Below are 22,047 nucleotides of genomic sequence, written 5' to 3' on the forward strand. Positions count from 1 at the left end.
AATATAAAAAAATAAAACTGACATGATATTCTGTCATTTTGTTTTTTATTGTTTATTTGCTGTTTATGTGTCTTGGCAGTCTTGTTCTTCCTCGTGTACTAACATAAATGTCCTGAAGTTGAATATGTTTAGAGTACACAAGCCAAACGCCAGGTTGTCTGTCAGTAGGGAAAGAATAACTGGGTATAAACAAATACACGGAGAACTCCATTTATATTTTTTAACCACTGAACAAATTGGGATATGAGGGTTTACATAAAATAGCTAATATTTACTAAACTTAGTTGAGCAGCGCATTCTTTTTAGGTATTGTAGGAATTGTAATTGTAGCTGTTTTTAATGTAATTTGGAAAATTCTGCAGTACAATCAACAGTAAATCCCTACTAGTTATTTATTATTATTATTATAAATTTGATTAGATCAACTTGTACTAGTAATCTGGTAACTGAAAATCATTTCACTTGTAGTTTGGATAAATTTACAAGATGGTGGTTTGAACTTGATGTGTAGTTTGGGGACAGTGGCTCTGACAAAAAGCAATTCAGCAGCATTACTGAAGATTGTAGTTGGGAGTTATGGAGAGAGATGTTAGGGAGACATGGGGGTTGAGCAGTTTGGAGACACTGAGGCGAAGCTGCGATGGTTTGGAAATGAGGGATAGTGACTTTATTGGACAAAGCATGTTGAACATGGAGATGCCAGGCAGGAGAAGAAGTGGACGAAAAAGCAGATACTCTGCTGTCACACCATCCGCTGCTTTATTTTAGATACATATATTATATTAACATGTATTTGTAAAATAACGTTTAGTAAAGACTGACAAAATAGTTAATGTTGATTGCAAGTAGAAGGTAAAATTGCAGCAGATTTGTGCTGCAGTACTTGCCTATCCTGCTACTAAAAACAAACATAAATAAATGCAGATAAATGTTAAGCAGCTTTCAAAAGTTACTAACGGAAAATAATACGTGGGAAAATATTTTGTAATAATTACGCGTTTAAACGGGGTCTTATTTTTCACATCTAAATTATGTCGTTTAAGGCTTGCTTTACTTCCGGGTGACGTTGACTGTCTAAGGGAAGATCATCCTATTTCTGCTAACGAACCGCGGCTAGATGTACCCCCATCATCACCACCACCCCTCCAGTGAAATAACTATCACATCATTGACAGTGTGACTATCACACCCATTTCAATAACTTCAGACGTGCAGCAGCGGCTTCGGTCCACGAAGAGCGACGTATAACCGGAGCCCGCGAGCTAACTCTGATGTTGGGCGGACTTCCTCCGAGCTCGGATATTTCTACGACGAGGTTAGCAGGCTAACTTTAGCCCCGTTATTGATTTCTCGTCACAGAAATGTCACACTGACACACAGCCTGTGGCGTGTATGTGTCCCTTATGCATAAAGACAGAACAATCATCATCCATCGTCTTTGTCTTGCTCCATTATTGTTGACGTTTTAAGATTTTATGCTAAGGAAGCTAGCTAGGTAAACGTTGCTAGTTCGCGTTAGGGGTATGTTTCAGATATGCTACGGTAGTTTAGTGGTGACCAGCTGGACTGGATGCTACAGTTTCTGTTATACAGTGTAAATGTGGTTGGTGAAAAATCCACAGGGTTTGTCTTTAAGGGGAAGGTGTTTATGGCGCTGGTTCAAAACAGGCAGAGATGGATTATTAAAAACAGGCCTTTTGGGCATGAGCCCAAGGGATGCGAGGGTCCCCAGCACTGCACCTGCAAAATCGCAAATAGCTGTAGATTTAAAGGGGGAACGCGGGAGACCTGTACCCCCAGTAAGTAAAATATCTGTATCTACAAAAATCTCCTGAAATCGTCTGATGTTCAATCATTTCTGAGACAGGACCCTCATTTCCCCATCTTAAATTGTGTTTCTCCCAATACTCAATCGAAACCTTTGCCCACCGCAGAGAGAGCCAGCTACACAAACACAAAAAGTGCGAACATGGTGAAAAGGAAAGAAACACCCAAAAAGATTACACTGCAACAGATACTCAAAAATGAACAGAGACAACAAAGGTCTGCACAGATTCACATCAGTACAATTATGTTATTATCTGTGACTCTGAATGCAGGGGAGAAACATAACAAGGAGAAAAAGGTTCCATTGCTATGAGCGTGACATCATTGTTTATTAATGCACAACTGTCAGAAATGCATGCTGGGACTGACAGGCTGGGAGGCATGTTTCTCATTCTTGAAATTCTTAAGACCAGTTCTTGTTGCCGTTCTTAGTAAAGAGAAGCAAAATGTTAACAACCACAAAGAAATTAACCAAAACTACTACAGATTTAAATAAATAAATTAAAATAAACTAAAGTAAGATGTAAAAATGACCCCCAAAACCACAAATGGATACACAGTGATAATACAAAAGGGCACAAAATGACCAGTAGTTAGAAAATGACTATAAACTGCTCTTACTCCTGAGAGGTGCTGACGGGAATATCTTTTCTCACACACACACACACACACTGCAGCACTGAACATTTGTATGTATCACACAATGTACTTGCATGTGAAATTAGAGCAGGTCACAGTCTGGTGAAGTCCTTCCTCCTGCGTGTTTTACTCAGGCAGCACTTTCCCCTAAAGCAAATGTGGCATTTCCAGTTCTTTACAGTGCACCTGCATTGCGCTGTCCTGTCATATGTTACATGTGAGAAAAGGCAACTGCACACAATTATCTGACCTGATTGAACCTGAATTGTACAGACTTTTTCTGAAAATCACTTTCAATAGCACGTTGATAAGTCTTTAATAGGGTTCCACTGTTAATCAGCTTTAATTTCAATCACAATTTTGGCCTCCCAGCATTAAATTAACTTGATTAACCGATATTGAAAATGCATACTTCACCAATATAATGCAAAGCAAAAGATAATCATGTGGTTCTTAAATTAATGCCAAAGATATAGTGAAGTCAACAGTGCTTTCGGATTTTATTTGGCCAAAGACGTGTCCAATAAACACCAGGTAACAAAGATTTATTGCCTAAAGATATGTGAAAGTCTTGTGCAGGTTTTGTTACTGCGCAAAACATGGGGAACTGTAGAGGGAACTCAAAGCTGTTGAGTACTTTTCTGCAAGTTTTATTCACATCAGGCAGGTACAGTGAAGGGAGTGAAAATCTTTCACCTTTGCTTTGTGAAGATCTGCTTGAAACAGGTGAATAAACACCTTATATGTCTGTAAAGAAATTATCACGAATGCAGCAGAATATAAAATTGGAAGCCTTTGTGATAAACTTTTTTTTTTGTCACATACACATATATTTTTTTAAGATATTCACGTGATGGAGGATGAATTTTATTTTGAAGTAACGATTTGTATATTAGTTGGAATGTAGCGTGACATGGATGTGGAAGCATTTACATGTTAAAATTCTTATGTTTATATTTTGGCCATAATCGTGGAGCTGTAGTCGCTGCTTTAATCTAGTCCAGGTGATTTTCTTCCTCTGTGGATGACTGAAACTGCCAAAATTTAAAAAAGAAACCACTCGTTTACTTTTATATCAAACTTTATAAAAAAAGAAGGGAAGGGGTGCACATAAGACATCTAAAATTGGTAAATGCAAAGCTCAAATAATATGTGAATGAAATAGGAGCTGAATTCAAGTATATTTACAAAGTGAAATGAAGAAGCATAAAAACTGCTCAGCTACCACAGTTTCTTCAAAAACACTTAGTATACACAAGAAAAATCACATGCTGTGTCTGGATTGTTGTGGTACAGCATCCAGCAGTAGTTGGCCATCATGCTACAATTCCTTAAACCTTGGTAGTGACGCTCTCTTAACTGAATATCCTGATGAAAACGCTCTCCCTGTTCATCGCTCACCATGCCAACATTTTCTGGAAAGAACTCAAATTGTGAGTGCAGGATGTGTATTTTCAATGACATGCGACAGCCCAGCTTCTGGTAGGAATCGAGCAGATGCTGAACTTCTTCCTTGTATCCAGGAGACTTGTGGATGTCCAGAAAGCTTTTGCAGAGCCACTTGAACACCACCCAAGCTTCAAACTCAACTGTTGAGAGAGTTTGTTTGTATCTTTCATCCTGCAAAACAGACTTGCTTTCTTCTTCTGGTGACCTCCTGGGAAGTCCTCATCATGGCGCAGGCAGTTAAGAAAGTTGTGAATAAAGTTCCTGCATTAGTCGGCGCCGCTCTTACATACTCCAAACCCCAGCTAGCGACTTTCTGGCACTACGCCCAAGTGGAGCTGGTCCCACCGAACCCAGCTGAGATCCCCAAAGCCATAGACGCTGATGGGGTGGCTGTAGAGCAGGTCATATACTGATCGGAAGGTTGGTGGTAGGGGTGGGCGATATAAACGATATATGATAGGAACGATATAAATTTGGCCAACAATAGAGATTTTGACTATACTGCTCTATCGCGATAGCGCAGGTTGATGATGTCATCAAGCTGCGCCTGTTTTGATCGAAAGCATCGCAGTGGCTACAACCATTATCATCTGCAAATTATGCCGAAAGTCACAGCAAAGAGATGAAGCACTTTTGAAATATGGGGAAAGCCAAAAACTGCGCTTCCTCCACTTCCGTAACATTGATTCATTAATGTTGAATTCTCTCGCAGCTGCTCTATTCCCATGTTGTTGCAGTATATTAATAACTAACCTTGTATAGAGATTGAAAATGTGACGTCATTTAGGGACAAAACCGCAAAGAATTCTGGGAACTCGTGGCAAGAGGTACTAGCGCACGCAGGCTTTAAATTGAAATCAGTTACACAGCAATAAAAAGAAACACAAAAAATGGCAAGAAGCTGTTGTATCATTAACTGCAATAGCAAGTCGCATGTCAGCCACGGGAAGAGATCGGTTGTTATCGGATTACGTCGTTGAAGAGAAATTGTTCAAGTCATGTTTCCAAAGTAACAAAGAGCCAATGGATGGCCTGGGTTGCAGCCATTCAAAGACCAAATATAACGTCCCAGAACACTCCAGCTCACATGTTAGTCTGCTCCAAGCATTTCCACGAAGGTCAGAGTTTTGTAGTAGTTAATACGTCATTTTTCATAACATAATTGGTGATATAGGTTACAAGCAAGTCTGGCGCTGAACAGAAATTGTCGCGCTATGCTCCTTTGTTTATTGTGCATAAATAGTGAATTGTCCTGACACAATATTGCGTTTCGCTTCTGTTATTACCATGTTACATTGACAAAAACATATATTTTTATTCACAGGGTAAAACGTTTTTTTTTTTGTATCACTAATTGCCCAGTACGATTACAGCATACAATATTATTGTCACTGCTACATTTCTGTAACGCGTACCAGAAATTATTTCCACTGCTAATTAATTAACGTTAAGCTCAAAGGTCCTATTAATAAACGGTTAACGAATGTGTATTTATGAAGACGATTTGTGAGACTGGTAAACTTACCTTTGTTCGTACGATGGTCTTTCGTTCTACACGGTGCATTTCAAGGTCCTGTACCCATCCGTCGGTAAACTGTACCTGGGCTTGTTGCAGTGACCTGTAGTTACTAAACTTCATGAGTGTATGCACTCACTCCAAGAACCATATAATTATAAATATGAGCGTGGTGAAAGTTGGGCAGCACGCTAACGTCTTTTGTCCACTCTGTGTGCTCGTAAGTAGGGCTGGGCGATATGACCAAAAATTTATATCTCGATATTTTTTAGCTGGATGGCGATATAAGATATATATCTCGATATATTTTTTAAAGCCATAAAGTAAGAACAAAAAGACAGTTCTTAGTCAAAGCTGTGTCCCAGATGTCACACAGGCACTTTTATTAACATAGAGCATAGATGTACATAAAATTTACTCAAAAATAAATTATGAGCATTTATTAAATAATAATGCTCCATAAATAAAAGAAAACAGTGTTGTTTTTCTGCATAACAAAAAGCTCACAATTGTGCAGTCAAAATGTAAACTAAAAGACGCTGAGCACAATAACAAAGACAGATTTCACAGCTGCTCTGTTCCCAACTTGTACTGCGTGACTGACAGCCTGGAGTTTGAAATCTGCTTCGCAACCACGTCTCTTAACAGGTGCCATTTATGGTCCTTATACACAGTAAGGTAATATTACGTTGAAGCACAGTATGTATCACTCCGCGAGGCTCAGCCGTAATGCTCCGACAAACCATCAAGCGGTGCAGCTCCGTAGCTTACCAAAGTCGTACTAAAACATTTTTTGACAGATTGCTGAGCGCTGTGTTCCACATAAAATCGGTTCGCGGCCATCAAGCACAACCAGAATTCATACATAAGGCGCGCTGTCAACATTTGAGAAAATGAAAGGATTTTAGTCCGTGCAGCACCTCTGGGCTGCATGGCATTAGTGTGGTTAGCTCGTTAGCGTGGTTAGCTAGCTAACACGTTGACGCCGTCCAGTAACTCGTTAACGGAGATTTGCCGTGTCCATCTTGTCGCTTCCTGCAGGTGAAGCGATGGGGGAGGAGGGGGAGTTGTGTTCAGTGAAGGAGAGGCGAGTCCGAGTAACGTTGCGAAAAGACGAAAGTGGACGAAAGAGAGGGAAACTTGCGGCTCCACAAGTATAATTATAACGTAACATAGACTATATCGATATAAAGGATATTGTCACATCTTATATCTCGTATAAAAATATATCGATATTTTTTAAAAACTCGATATATCGCCCAGCTCTACTCGTAAGGGTCTAAACCTTTCACTCCTTTGATTTTGTCCTCGTATATTTTCTTTGACTTTTCATCAAGTCTGTCTTTGTACGGACCGGCATTGTTCTCCTTCGTTTTGTACATTCCTTTTTTGGGGGGCAAAGAAAAACCAAGAAGGTATTGGAGCCAGAGAATGAACGTTTTGCGGTCCTGAGTTCCCAGCATGCAATGCGCGAAAGTCACGTGGTCTGTCAATCTCTATAGTGGATGAATAATCTCAGTTGTTCTCCTGACTGAAGTTTGGCCCGTGTATAGCATCCTGCTATGCGATTGCATTTGTCCCTAACCACCAGAATCCCTCACGTTAACTTTTATCGAGTGGAAAAAAAAGTTGACGTTCATCCTCCAGCTTCACTGTGCTAATGTTATGCTAACACTGTGCTAATGTTATGTCGCTAGCAATCACATAGCACAACATTATAGCTGTGTCCCAAAACGTCGGCTGCATTCTTCGGAGGACCCGGCCTTCGCGGTCTACATGGGCCAGGTCCACAAAGGTTTAAGCAAATCCTTCTGCTTAAACCTCGAAGCAAGAAGTTCTGCTTTGTCTTTCGACAGGTTTAGAGCACAAACAAGATCGTTCAGCTCTGTTTGTGTAAAAGTCTCTGAATCTTCATTGGCCATGTAATCAGGATCTGATGACTCTGGATTGTAACCAGATGCAGCTTGACCGTGTTCCTCGTCACCTTCTACAGAAGCTAATCCATCATATGCCAGTACAGGAACAGGCAGTAAGTCATCATGAGGAACAGGCCTTATTGCAGATTCCAGACTGGGATATACAATTTTTTGAAAATCCTGTTGTATTCACGCGGCAAAGATAGGAATCGCTGAGATGATCTCACTGTTCCAGCCACACCATCGGGATTGCAAGTGGCATTTCGCAGATTTAAGCTGTCACGCAGTCCATTGGAACAACTGTTGCAGATGACATGTGGAGCCCAAGATTTATCCTGGTCACCCAGTGGATAAAGTACAACTTGTACATCATCTTAAGGTCTGTGGTAATTGGGCGACGTCGTGAATGAACTGCACGTAACTGAAAGTGTCTGGATGATTGATACAATTTCTAGGCATGGTAACAACTGAAATCAATCACAGTTAATTCAGTCTGTAACATAAAACACAGGGAACTGTCATTAAATCTGGCAATACGCTTATGGTTAATTATTCCAACTATCATGCAATATGTAACTAGCTTCATCACAGAAGCTACGCGCTTAAAAAAAACTAAACACAGATTTGAAATCGGCATGAAAAACCCACATAAACTTATCTCTGATGACTTTGACCTGTTGACCTGTATTATTGTGTCCTTAATGTTATGCAGCTATCTGCCACCACATGGAAATGTTCATACATTTCCAAAGAGTCTGAGCTTTACTTTGAAGAAAGACCCATAGTTATGCTCCTCTCCTGTCTTCCTGCAGCTGGCGGCTCTTCATCCCATCCTACTGAACACCTTGCTCAGGGGCTTCACTCAGTCAGTCATTGTAGCTCTGTCAGTCTGCACGGCGACTGTGTCAGACCAGCCTGACAGCTTTCATCAGAGGCCACGAGCAGCCAAAGCCAATGGTAAGCACGGCTCGGGGACCTTAGAGCCGCATATTCTGGAGAGTCGGTGCGCTGCCTTCCAGTATCGAGCCAGCAAGTATTTAGAAGGAGGTGAAGGTCCTCGACTCGGATCCTCAAAGCTAGCAATGCCTGGCCCCACACCGACCCTCAGCAAAGCTCGGGTTTACACCGACGTTAATACACAGAAGAACAGAGAGTACTGGGACTATGATGCTCATGTGCCAAACTGGAGGTATATATATACATGTTGGCTTCGTGAGAGCATGATTTTTTTAATGAATTTTTAATCACTGCCAAAGTGTTTTTGCTTTTCTCAGTAATCAAGACAACTATCAGCTGGTGCGTAAACTGGGCAGAGGGAAGTACAGTGAAGTGTTTGAGGCCATAAATGTGACCAATAACGAGAAAGTGGTGGTGAAAATCCTCAAGGTAAGCACTAGACTGACTTTTTTGCTAGGGCTGCGTGTGTGTGTGTGTCTGTTTTTTACCTTTTATACCTACAATCTCTAATTTGTATTGTGGTCAGTGTTGGTCAAGTTACTTGAAAAAAGTAATCAGTAACTAATTACTGATTACTCCCCCCAAAAAGTAATCCCGTTACTTTACTGATTACTTATTTTCAAAAGTAATTAATTACTTAGTTACTTAGTTACTTAGTTACTTTTTAAAAACACGATTTACAACCTGAAGAGGTGATAAAGTGATAGATCTTTCACCCCAATTCTACTTTTTCTACATAATCCATCATACAAAATGTAATCAAATGGAAAAGTCTCTTTTTTTTAACTTGTTTAATCTTTTAACTTTATGCATCAAGCAAAACATTTAATTATATGCAACATTCTCTGACTTGAATAAATTAGTTTAACATTTAAACCTATTTTCTACACATTCCAGCACATAAAATAAAATATTTTTTGTGTTTTCACTCACTCTTTCAAACAGATGCAAGTAAAACACAGCAGAAAATAAATAAAGTCAAAGACTCAGCGGTCCTTTTGCTCTATTTTCACCTGTAAAGCAGGAGCAGGGTAGGCGGAGGGTTACCCTGGTGTAGGTGTGCTGCGGTCAGTTGAAGAATCCGCGCGAGTGTCTCTGTGAGTTTCCCATCACGTCGTAGCTACTCGGTGCTTGCTTGGAAGTTTAGGGTTTTTTTCGCTGTAAAAAGAAGTTTTCTTCCCACGCACGATGGATGCTAATGTTTTTGTCACTTTTTATGGAATCAAACTCAAAGTAAGGTCAGTACTTCCACACTTTAAACGCTGCACGCTCATACTCTCTCCCGCACTCGATATATTATCCATTGTTGATCTGCACACAGCTGCTGTCACCAACGTCGCACTTGCTTACGTCACTGTCATGAGACATTCTCGCAAAAAAAATCACGGTTTTAGTAACGCAGTAACGCAGCGTTCCTACGGGAAAGTAACGGTAATCTAATTACCGATTTTGCAATAGTAATCCCTTACTTTACTCGTTACTTGAAAAAAGTAATCAGATTACAGTAACGCGTTACAAGTAACGCGTTACTGCCCATCTCTGATTGTGGTAACATGAGTCTTCTCGCTTTGGCAGTTATCCATTTCTGAAAACCTCATCAAATCCACAAACATTTTTAAAATGTCTTCTGTTAAATCTTTTCTTGGCACTTGCTGACTTTTCTTTGTCAGATTACTTTCTTTAATCCTGTCAAACCTTACATTGTACTCTGGCATCATCTATTGGTCAAATGGTTTATGAACAGCCTGTGGCATCAATTTACTTCTGGATCCCATCAGTCTGGAGAGAATGCCTCCCCCTCAGAAAACCAGCTGGATGAATGTGTTTCTCTCTGGTTCCCACTGATCAGTTCCATTACTTAGTGGGGATGGTCGGTTGTAGTCCTGTTTCCCTGTATGACTTGCAGCAGGATGAAGGTGGTCTCTGGGACTACTGGGATCTGGCATCTCCCTGGGAGCTGCAGTTGCTGTTTTGGGGTGTCTGGGTCTCTGCCTCAGTTGGTAGCGGTGGGGACTGGGGTGGGTGCTGCCTAGCAATCTTAGGGTGTGGGGCCTGGGGTCCTTGTGGTGGTGGGTCCTGATCCCAGGCTGGATGGCTGCCCAGGTGCCCGGGGTTGCCTGGTGTCCGGCTGGGTACCTTCTTGCACAGGGTTGGTCTGCACCCCGTTGACTGCCTTGCAGTGTAGTGTGTGTTAGCGCACGTTGGGATGTCCGGTCTGCACCATGGCGGTCGTGTGTAACTGCAAGCCCATTGGATGGGGTAGGGTGTCCAGGTTATGGGGGCAACCGTTGCTGGGTGCAGCTCGTCCAAGACCCAGATGAGTGTGCCATGTCCCTTTTGCTGTGTGTCTGTTGTAATTGAGTGGTCTCTTTGGGCTCATCTGCACACCCCTGTGGTGGGGCGTGGGAAATGGGGTGCACACTGAGCCACTTGTTTGCTGCTTCTCTCCTTCTGGGTTAGTGCTCTTGTCCTCCTGGTCTTACATATCCCAGCACTCCCTCATACGGCACATTGTTCATACAGTGTCACAGTGGGTAGAGCAGTCATATGGGTGGATTTGCTGAGCCTGGTATTGGAGGAAGGGGTTCACCTCCCCTACCACTCCCCACTGGACGTTGCTGTTGCTTTGGGATCCTGAACTCAGCTCACACCGGGGTGGCAGGCCTCTAGTGGGATTGGCTGCCCATCGCCCCTGGTCCTGGACTCCCACCCCTGCTGGGGGGTAGTATTGCTTCTCACCCTCTTTTCAAGTGTATTTTGTGACACATACACACTCACAAACTTTCACGCTCTTATGTACCGGGGCGATTGTGGCTCAAGAGTTGGGAGTTCGCCTTGTAATCGGAAGGTTGCCGGTTTGAGCCCCGGCTTGGACAGTCTCGGTCGTTGTGTCCTTGGGCAAGACACTTCACCCGTTGCCTACTGGTGGTGGTCAGAGGGGCCGGTGGCGCCAGTGTCCGGCAGCCTCTCCTCTGTCAGTGCGCCCCAGGGTGGCTGTGGCTACAATGTAGCTGCCATCACCAGTGTGTGAATGTGTGGATGACTGGTTGTGTAAAGCGCTTTGGGGTCCTTAGGGACTAGTAAAGCGCTATACAAATATAGGCCATTTACCATTTACCTGTGCATTTTCAAGATTTTGTTCCAGGTGCTGTATTATTGTTTTTGTTTTAAGGTGCACTAACTGGCGATGTATTGTGCATTTCTGTTTGTACTAGGGCTGCCACAAACGATTATTTTGATAGTCGACTAGTCACCGATTATTTATGCGATTAGTCGACTAATCAGATCATCATCCACTGGACGTAAAACGTACAGCTTATTGCACCAGCAGCATCTGCTCTTATATAACTATCATTAGCTTACAGCTTTAAGTGTTTAAGGTGCTAACTAAAAATAAAGACAAGATGATAGTTTATTCAATTTTAATGAAATTTGCAGATTGTTTCGGTGAAGTTTAATGAACTCCTTGCTATCTAAAATATAACAGGACAACGGAGTATATTCTCCAGCATCTCACACTTTTGATAATCAGCTGTCTGCTTGACGTTTATTCAGCTGTGTAAAAACTATAACTTTAATCTCAGACAAACCGATTTACTCAGGAACAAATAAAATACAAAAAAAAAAAAGCCAAACAACAACATTTTTAATTTATCTAAGTGACTCATATATATTTAACCTGAGTAGCGAAAGACGGCGGTGGGTTAGAAAACAATTTGCCGGGAGTCCGGTGTTCTCACCGCGCTAGTGACCTAGCCCCCGGCTAGCTATCGAGCTGGTGGGTAACAGACGTCTCCGAAAACGTCGGAGCGCTTTTGAAAATATGTGGTGTCCTGATAAACTGAGCCGATATTTGAGGTTTACACAGCTACATTCTCGCCTGAAAATATGTTAAACGTTTATTTTGTGACCCAGAAAGAATAATAAGAGTAACATTAAAACTAACTAGCTGCCGCCATTGTTGGAAACTAAGCTGGGCCGCGCTATGATTTCTGGGACACAGCTGCTTCTTCTTCTTCTTCTTCGGGGTTTAACGGCAGCTGGCATCCTTGTACATGCAGTGCTGCCATCTTCTGTTTCAGTCCGTTATTACACTCTTAAATCCTGCTACTTATTCCTGCGTCTTTTGTGATCTTACAAAGCTTCAAACGACGCGTCGACTATTAAATCAGTCGTCGACGATTTTGATAGTCGACGTAATCGTGACTAGTCGACAAATCGTGGCAGCCCTAGTTTGTACCCTGTCGTTTTATTACACCCCACCCCATTTTTTTTCCCTTTCTACTACCCATCCTGTCTTATACATTATCAAACTGTATACCAGAGGAGCCTATAGAGAATTTATAGAGCTGATCTTGGAATAACAAGTTGTTTGGCTCAACAGTGCATTCAGATCATAACTCTGGTTGCATAAGCTGCCAGACAGGACAGGAGTTAACAAAAAAAAAAAGGCTGTGGCATCAACAGCCAAGTGAATGAGATACCCAACACTTTACCAAATAATAGGGGTGCAACGATACACAAAATTCACGGTTCGGTTCGGTTTGATACTTTCAATACAAAAAATGTTCATGCTTTTTAATTTGTCATTTATTAAAATTATAAATATATATTTTAACTCAAACGTAGAGTTCTTAAATTTAATGTTGCTGAAACAACAAAGTAATAAAATAATAAATCTATCTGATCGAGAAATCACTCATCTTTGGAAAAGAGAGTTTATTACAGAGAAATGGCTCTTTCAAAAATAAAAGCTATACTATCCACTTCTTCTGGGCTATATTCTCAGCAGCATATTAAACATATCAGGTCCCCATAAGCAGAATCATGTGCTAACGGCTGTCTAATGACTCGGCTAAAGTTAGTAGCATGCTTGTTGTTTTTGTCTGCTTCCACTTATCTTTGCACTAGGATGATGTCGGCATAAATGTGCAGTCATATTTGTTGTGTTCCCACTAGTGCTGTCAGCGTTAATCTTAAATGACGTTAACGCCACAACACGGCAAATCTCCGTTAACGAGCTACCGCGGATCGCCCCGTGCGTGGGGCTGGACGGCGTCAACACGTTAACGAGCTAACTGCGCTAAAGCACTAGTTCCCACCCATGTAATAAGATAAGATAGAACTTTATTAATCCCTCGGGTGGGTTCCTCTGGGAAATTCGACTAATTGAGCATTGCATGGCACATCCGACATACTGTTTTACTTTAGTCCATGACGCGCTTACCTTCAGGGTCATACGTCACATGAAAACCAAAATAGTTCCAAACGCCAGATCTGAATGAGGGTGGGGGAGGTTCAATTTGCCATGTTGCAACGAGCTTAGCTTCTGTCTTGCTAGCTTACGCTGCGCTCAGTGGATCTGCACTCGACAGTGCAGCCTAGGCAGAGTAGTCGAATGCAGATCCACTGAGCTCTCAACACAGCATCGTCAGAAGAAAAGTTGATCAAATAAATTAAAAATGTTGTATTGTTCGATACATATGCGTACCGAACCGAAAGCACTGTATCGAACGGTTCAATATCGATACGAGTATGAAGTGCCTTGAGGCGACTTTTGTTGTGATTTGGCGCTATATAAATAAAATTGAATTGAATTGAATTGAATTGAGTATTGTTGCACCCCTACCAAATAACTATGCAGTTAATGCTACAGAAACCCTTAAGTAGAATATAAAGGTAAAGAAGCTAAAGAACATAAAGAAGCTGTTGATGATCTAGAAAAAATCAGCAGGAATATTTAATAAGTAGATATTTTTGTGCCGTGACAAGCTTTTATTAACACATGATGCAAATGAAGGTAAGTTCAGTGTTTATGTGGTATCACTTTATGGTTATTGTAGCAGCTTTATTGTAACTATTTCTGTCATCCACAGAACATTTAAACATTTTAAATGAGCAGCATAATGTTGGAAATACTGTGTGTGTGTGTGTGTGTGTGTGTGTGTGTGTGTGTTTGGATGCCCAAAGATGGATTCTCTCAGCAGCGCCCTATTTTCATTTTCACTTATTTCCATTGTGCTGACTATGAGTGTCCATCTCTACTCAGCCTGTCAAGAAGAAGAAGATCAAACGGGAAATCAAAATTCTTGAAAACTTGCGAGGAGGAACCAACATCATCCGCCTGGTGGACACGGTCAAAGACCCGGTGGTGAGTTGTGAAAACCGGCAGCTGCATGCGTGCGTGTGAGCCATGTAATCCAGTCATGCTTGTAACTCAGTGATACCTGCTGTTCTCCTCAGTGAAGCCATGTGTTGTCCTCTCTTTGCAGTCCAGAACACCAGCGCTAGTCTTTGAGTACATCAATAACACAGATTTTAAGGTACTCAAGTTTGGACTACCAGCAGGGTTACCATCCATGCAAACACGTTGATGTCCATTATTAATAACATGAATAACCCTCCAGTTATTGCTCCACATGTGTAGAGGCCAGCTGCTCACATCAGAACACTTTTTATACATTGATGTCTCTCGTGCGGTCCACAGGAGCTTTACCAGAAGCTGACAGACTACGATATCCGTTACTACATGTATGAGCTTCTAAAGGTAATATTACTTTGTTTTCACATGTAAACTGATCCTCACTTTTCAAAGTGGAACTGCAGAGTACCACTCTTCAAATGTGCTGCGGTCACTGAGGGACTTCCTAATTCAGAGTGTGAATCTGTCGCCACAAGGGCCCAGCAGCAGAGCCAGGATTATATCTAATGACACAGCACGAGTCAAATATGAAAGCATCCTTGGGACAGTTTATTCAGGACGTTTTAAGTAAAGTTATAAAACGACTGCTAAACACTTTAGTTTAATAAAAATGAAAGCAAAGTTTGTAAGTGTTAAACAGCCTGCACCGTTACATGATAACATACGAGTCCATATGGACTGCTCCGGGAATACTCACTGATGATAGAACGTCGTTAAACATTCATTCAGATAAGCTGTCCTGAGCATTAGCAGACAAAGCAGTGGCCTCAGTGCTTTTATTAATGCTATCTATGAAAATGTTGAATGCGCACAACCTTTGAATTTGAATGGGACGGACCTGGAGGGGAAAAGTGACTTTTGGAGGTACATTTGAATGGAACGCCACCACGATAAGCACCTCACTAAGCCTGTTCTGTGTGTTCTTCCAGGCTCTGGACTTTTGTCACAGTATGGGGATCATGCACAGGGACGTGAAGCCGCACAATGTGATGATTGACCACCAGCTGAGGAAGGTGCTACTGACGCTTCTATGGGTTGTTTTGTATGCTGGAATGTTGGCAAGTTGTGTGTCTGCAAACACTTGTAGCCCTTTTTCCATTAGGACGTGCTCGGCTCAACTAATTATCCATTACAATCGAGTGCTAGCCACAAGACGTCATTTGTAGTCTAGGCGATGTTACACCTGCTGCTCAGTCTGTGGAGTTTTTGGGTGACGGGTTCATTTTTGTGAGGCTTTCCATCGTTTCCGAGTCCTTAAAAAAAATGGCAGTTTTGATTTTCGTGAAGGAAACACTCCCATACCCTGTCGAGTGACATAACTGACTAACCAGTCAAACACATGCTGTCTGTTGATCGCTTGGAACCCCGGCCAAGTGGGTACTATAAAAGTACCAGATACTGGCCCCTAATAGCAAACCCTAAAAACCATGTCGAGTAGGTACTAGTGGGAGAACGGCTAATACTTGAGCTGTAACTTTGTCAAACCACAATGTGAACCTTCAGAATGGTTCAACAAGACACTGTGTGTAATGTTGTCATTTGTCACATGACATGACAACTCCTCACTGCAGGCATGTCATGTGCCTGCCTGCTTCAAGTCCTCTACCATAATCCCTGTCCCCAAGAAACCTAGGATCACTGAACTAAATGACTACAGACCCGTGGCTCTGACATCTGTGGTCATGAAGTCATTTGAGCGCCTAGTTCTCTCCCATCTCAAGACCCTCACGGCCCCCCTCCTGGACCCCCTGCAGTTTGCATACAGAGCCAACAGGTCTGTAGATGACGCCATCAACATGGCCCTACACTTCATCCTGCAGCATCTGGACTCCCCAGGAACCTACGCCAGGATCCTGTTTGTGGACTTCAGCTCTGCCTTCAACACCATCCTTCCAGACCATCTCCGAGGCAAGCTTTCCCAGATGAATGTGCCTGATCCCATCTGCCGGTGGATCACTGACTTCCTGACGGACAGGAAGCAGCATGTGAGGCTGGGAAAGAATGTCTCTGACTCTCGGACCATCAGCACCGGCTCCCCTCAGGGCTGTGTTCTGTCTCCTCTGCTCTTCTCCCTGTACACCAACTGCTGCACCTCCACCCACCAGTCTGTCAAGCTAATCAAGTTTGCAGATGACACCACCGTTATTGGGCTCATCTCTGACGGGGATGAGTCTGCCTACAGGAGGGAGGTTGAATGTCTGGTGTCCTGGTGCAGCCACAACAACCTGGTGCTGAATGCCCAGAAGACAGTGGAGATTATTGTGGACTTCAGGAAGCACACAGCTCCACTCCCCCCCATCATCCTGACTGACACCCCCATCACCTCTGTGGACTCATTCCGCTTCCTGGGTACCACCATCACCCAGGACCTGAAGTGGGAGCCCACCATCACCTCCGTCATCAAGAAAGCCCAGCAGAGGATGTACTTCCTGAGGCAGCTGAAGAAATTCAACCTGCCAACACGGACGATGATGCAATTCTACACTGCAATCATCGAGTCCATCCTCACCTCCTCCATCACCGTGTGGTACGCTGGAGCCACTATCAGGGACAAACAGAGACTGCAGCGTGTTGTGCGCTCTGCTGAGAAGGTGATTGGCTGCAGACTCCCATCTCTGCAGGACCTGTACACCTCCAGGACACTGCGGCGTGCAGCTCGGATCTCAGCTGACCCTTCTCACCCTGGACACAGTCTGTTTGACCTGCTCCTCTCAGGCAGGAGGCTCCGGTCCATTCGCACCAGAACCTCTCGCCGTAAGAACAGTTTCTTCCCCTCTGCTGTTGGACACATGAACAATAAACGTACGACTGTTCCCACCACTAACACATGACCCTACGCTGTGTTCACTGCATCATTCCATGTTTGGCACTGATCACCACCTGCACTCATGTATATATCTTTCTACGTAGCACTTTTAATTCTTATTCTTACTTTTATTTTTTCATGTCTATTTAAGCGCAATTTATGACAGTATGTTTGCACTGAAGCACCGCAGCAATTTCCTAATGTTGTAAACCTGCTCAACATTTGGCAATAAAACCCTTTCTGATTCTGATTCTGATTTCTGTTTGTGTGTGACAGCTGCGTCTTATAGATTGGGGTTTGGCTGAATTTTACCATCCCGCTCAGGAATATAACGTCAGGGTGGCCTCGCGCTATTTCAAAGGCCCCGAGCTGCTAGTGGACTATCAGGTATGCTTCCACTCAGCAGAACACGGTCACCTGCCCGTCTCAGTTTTCTCTGAGCTCATTTTTAGTTGTGTGTTGTTCTTTCAGATGTATGATTACAGTTTGGACATGTGGAGTCTCGGCTGCATGTTGGCCAGTATGATTTTCCTGAAGGAACCGTTTTTTCATGGCCAGGACAACTATGACCAGGTGAGAGAGACAACATGAAGTGGTTTTTCAGAAATGTGTGATCCTGCAGGTCAGACACAAAAATGCTATGGTGGGTTATACTTATGCTTTTGAACTATAATAAATTGTAAGCCAATAATAATACATAGTAGTGACCTGAATATAAGCCGTGTGTTTTCTAAGAAAAATCCAGACAGCAGTGAGTTGAAGGAGCTGCTTTAAAAGGAGCGACAGCTTGTTGTGTCAGCCTCCACTTCATGCTCTGAAAGCTGTAACTCAAGACATTTCTACACTAACTGTAACAACAGTTCACTCAATTAGGATAAAACGGCCAACAGATAACATTTTATTTTTAAAAGGTCAGAGTTCAGGTCTCGATGAACAGTGATGTAAAAAGCCACTGACTGACTGTGTTGTCTTTGTTTCTGCTTTCATAAACAGTGTCTTCTGCTGTGACAGTGCACTGACATATTTGAGCCATTAGGGGGCGCACTGACGTGGTATGCATCTTGTTTTCCAGCTGGTCCGCATCGCTAAGGTTCTCGGCACCGATGAGCTCTTTGGCTACCTGCACAAATATCACATAGAACTGGACACTCGCTTCAAAGACATGCTGGGGCAGTGAGTATCGCTGACTTCCTGTAAAACTGCTGAAACATATTCAAATGTATTGAAAGCAACTCACACCCAGGCAGCTTAACTAGATGTTAATAGTCACTTGTTTCCAGGCAAACACGGAAACGCTGGGAGCAGTTCATCCAATCAGAGAACCAGCACCTGGTGAGTCCAGAGGCTCTGGACCTGCTGGACAAGCTGCTGCGCTATGACCACCAGCAGAGGCTGACGGCGGCCGAGGCCATGCAGCACCCGTACTTCTGTTAGTACCGCGCGAGCCGCAGCACGTCTGCAACAACAGCTGCCTGCTGAAATAATGAGTCACAAATCTGATTTCACTCTCAAGATTATACAAGCTCTTCTTCCATTTTATCAGTTAACTCCATTCACCAAATATAAAGCAGCGATGTGTGACCACAGTGGCCAAACACACAGTAACCTGAAGCACCAGCAGGCCGTTCATCTTCAGCCTTGTGGACCTGATCTGATATTTTCACTCGATCAGCTGATACTCCTTATGATGCTGACAAAGCAACATTTATAGTAAAATACTTTACTCGTCTTCCAGAATCATTGTTTAAAATCAGGAGAATTCTTTTTTTGAGCATGTAGAAATTCACTTTTCAGTTTGCTTTTTAAAAGATAAAAAGCAAAATGTCTCAGTCCACATCAAAGCTGTCTGTTATGTGTACTGATTACAGATGCATGTGCACTGCATGATTATTAATACAGCTTTTCACATCCAGGGTTTCCTTTTTCATCCTTACACATCTGCATTCTTACCTGGGTCATAAATTATACATAAAAGGGGGGGGGGGGGGCGGATAAATAAGGGGTGACATCATCTAAATTCATTATAAAAACATTAAGAAAGATGGTGCAATTTGAAAACAAGGACAAAAGTAAAAAAGAGAATAATAACTGGGTTAGAAAAATCCATCAACACAGAAAGCTACAGTGACTTAGAGTTATGGTTTCTCTCACGTCTCTTTCCGTCTCTCAGCTTCTGCTCTTTCTGTGTCCGTAGGCAGGATAAAAGATTGATGTTGTTCCAGGTATTTTGGCCACTGGTAATCAGGTTGTGATGAGGAAGTGCTGTTTTTAAACATGACGTCATTTTTAAAAATTTAACGTGACCCATAACAAGTGATAGCCCGTGCACTCATCAGCAGAGTTTACAGAAGTCATGTCAGAAAGTTGTGCTTGGCCACATCTGCGTCTGCTTTCTCTCCCTCTCTCTGTCCTCCTGCCTGAAGACGGCCTAAACAAACGACAAGAAAGCTCACGGAAAACATTTTGTGTTTATGTCTCAGATCCTGTGGTGAAGGAACAAGCAAATGCCAACACAGATGGATCAAAGGCAATAAGCAGCTCCAATGCAACATGATACCCAGAGAACAGGTAAGACACACAACAATACTCTATTTATAATATGTAGAGATGTAGAGGTATGCAAAAGCTTGGATGTGCCACTTTACATGCCATGCCAATGCGTGTGCGAATGATTACAGCCACTGCAGCACGCAGAAGCTACGGGCTTTCCTACAAATGCTGATGCTTTAGTCTGAGTCTGTTTACATATTATTTCTGTGAATGTTAAATATCAACCAAAAACGATACAAAAACAGCACAAGTCGAGCTTCTTCAGAAGGGACCTGAATTTTTATCTAGCAGCACGTAACGTGGTCGTGCATTTGTGCTTCAGGCTGTTTTCTGCATGTGGTAGCAGTTTGTTGTCACCAGGGGGTAGTGTTAGAACATGTTGCATCACCAGGGGTGCCGATGTATGTTCTTGTGTTCCTTTAGTTTATTTCCTACCACAGTGAGCACAGTAATCAATAAAGACAAAACAACTACTTTGGGGTGATGTAAAACTAATGTTTTTTCTTTTTGGAGACTGTGGCGGGGCATGGCCTGCGGTACCGTGCAGGTGCGTCCGCCTCCTCTGCACGGCACCGCAGGCCCCGCCCCGCCACAGAGACATTCTAATCAGCGAGCGCAGTGAAGAGTAGAAAGGAAGCAGTGGAGGAAGGTGCACCTCAGCCTGTTCACTCTGTGAGCTGGCATAAGGCCTGAGACCAAGATTCAAACACTGTAAACTGAAACTGCAGCCAACAGCCTGTCTACACTGTTGTTTTGAAATCTGATGATTTTGTTCACCTCTTGCTCCTCATGTTGACCATCACTGTTATCTTTCCTCTTCACCCGGCATCTTCACGCACTCCATTTAAGACAACTCTGGTTGTCTCAAATTTAAGACAACTCTGGTTGTCTCAAATTTAAGACAACTCTGGTTGTCTCAAATTTAAGACAACTCTGGTTGTCTCAAATTTAAGACAACTCTGGTTGTCTCAAATTTAAGACAACTCTGGTTGTCTCAAATTTAAGACAACTCTGGTTGTCTCAAATTTAAGACAACTCTGGTTGTCTTAAATGGAGCTTCTTTATTTACTCAGACACCCTGTGGTGACCCGGGAAAGACTGCGGAACATTACTGGAAAATTTTAGGGTGATTTTAAACTACCTGACTCAAAATAAAATCCTTCACGAGCCAAAGTTATTGTTCCTTAAAATAAAAAGCAGCAGCTGTGCATCAGCATTTGTAGACAGGCTCAGTATGAAATATTTACTGCAACAGAACCTGCTTGGACCTGTTATGAATATCAAATGGTATCCTTTTGCTTGTGTTCTGCTTGCTCACACCTCTGTGATTACAGGATGAGTTTTCAGTATTTGTTTTTCTGTCCATTCAGGAAGAATCTTTATTACCTCAACTTGTGACCTTTTCGTGGCAGAAACCTCTGCCTCCACATCAACAGCCATACTGGAGCAAGATGTCAATTTTGCAGCACAAACAAACACGCACGGAATAAACTCCTCCCAACAAAACCCTGGGAATCTGCGCTGCTTGGTCTGAGTCACAAATAAATCAGATCTGGAATCAGATCTGACCCCTTCACCCTCCTCTTCCTCCTCCTCTTCCTACCTGCCAACATCTCCACTTGTTTTTAAAATGAGCAACGTGACTTGTTGGATGGGTATCAAGCTGGTGTTATTGCTGTGAAGACCTTTGTCGGTTATTGCAGCGACGACTTCAGATCCAGTTGCAGGTTTTAAGCACTGAGTGGCGTGGAGGCTCTTTTCTGCTATGGATAGAACAAAAGCTATATTAAAAGAGAATAAACCATTTTTATTTAAAGGTGTGTCTTTTGGACTTTTATTGTCTCTGAACTGAAATTTATCTTCAAACACTATGGTCCACATTGCTCAGACCTGGTCTCTAAAGTTTAGTGTAGCCAGTAGGGCTGTGTGATATGACAAAAATCTAATATCCCGATATAAGACATTTATCGTCCTGACAACGATATAAATCACAAAATGTAATATTTTCTGTAAATTCTGTAATACTCACCTTGTGTGAAGTGTTTCCAGCTGGGCGTCGTGTAGCTGGACTCTAGTGTTTTAACCGATGCATGAAACTACATTTTTAGATGTAAGTTGAAAGAAAATGGTGGCCGTTACAAATTTTGAGTCTAAGGTTTATTTTTTAGCACCTGACGGATCTTTT

At 42.6% G+C, this 22,047-nt stretch overlaps 1 protein-coding gene across 2 annotated transcripts; it reads left to right on the forward strand.

Annotated features, from left to right (window-relative positions):
• The first annotated feature begins 1,204 nt into the window (after nucleotides 1-1,204).
• Nucleotides 1,205-21,673, forward strand: LOC146640179 (casein kinase II subunit alpha'-like). 2 transcript variants are annotated; one of them, XM_085350313.1, is made up of 13 exons: nucleotides 1,205-1,315; nucleotides 8,160-8,536; nucleotides 8,622-8,733; nucleotides 14,354-14,455; nucleotides 14,577-14,627; nucleotides 14,792-14,851; nucleotides 15,436-15,519; nucleotides 17,589-17,699; nucleotides 17,784-17,885; nucleotides 18,385-18,485; nucleotides 18,593-18,741; nucleotides 19,793-19,880; nucleotides 21,233-21,673. In XM_085350313.1, exons 2-12 carry the CDS (start codon nucleotides 8,430-8,432, stop codon nucleotides 19,864-19,866), a joined length of 1,053 nt encoding a protein of 350 aa, XP_085206439.1. In that variant the 5' UTR covers nucleotides 1,205-1,315; nucleotides 8,160-8,429; the 3' UTR covers nucleotides 19,867-19,880; nucleotides 21,233-21,673. The 2 variants fall into 2 exon arrangements, with proteins under 2 accessions (XP_085206439.1, XP_085206444.1); XM_085350318.1 differs by lacking the exon at nucleotides 1,205-1,315 and adding an exon at nucleotides 7,663-7,726.
• Nucleotides 21,674-22,047: the final 374 nt, after the last annotated feature.

Source organism: Diplotaxodon limnothrissa, linkage group LG1 (genome assembly GCF_057381915.1).
Source record: "Diplotaxodon limnothrissa isolate DT_005_m linkage group LG1, D_limnothrissa_male_GT1.1, whole genome shotgun sequence".
Taxonomy (NCBI): Eukaryota; Metazoa; Chordata; class Actinopteri; order Cichliformes; family Cichlidae; genus Diplotaxodon; species Diplotaxodon limnothrissa.

What these genes read in the sequence shown, in the direction of transcription:
- LOC146640179 (XM_085350313.1), top strand. Translation starts at nt 8,430, where the DNA reads ATGCCTGGCCCCACACCGACCCTCAGCAAAGCTCGGGTTTACACCGAC. An exon ending in ACACGGTCAAAGACCCGGTG is followed by an intron (nt 14,456 to 14,576) that starts GTGAGTTGTGAA and finishes CTCTCTTTGCAG; the next exon opens with TCCAGAACACCAGCGCTAGT. An exon ending in TCAATAACACAGATTTTAAG is followed by an intron (nt 14,628 to 14,791) that starts GTACTCAAGTTT and finishes TGCGGTCCACAG; the next exon opens with GAGCTTTACCAGAAGCTGAC.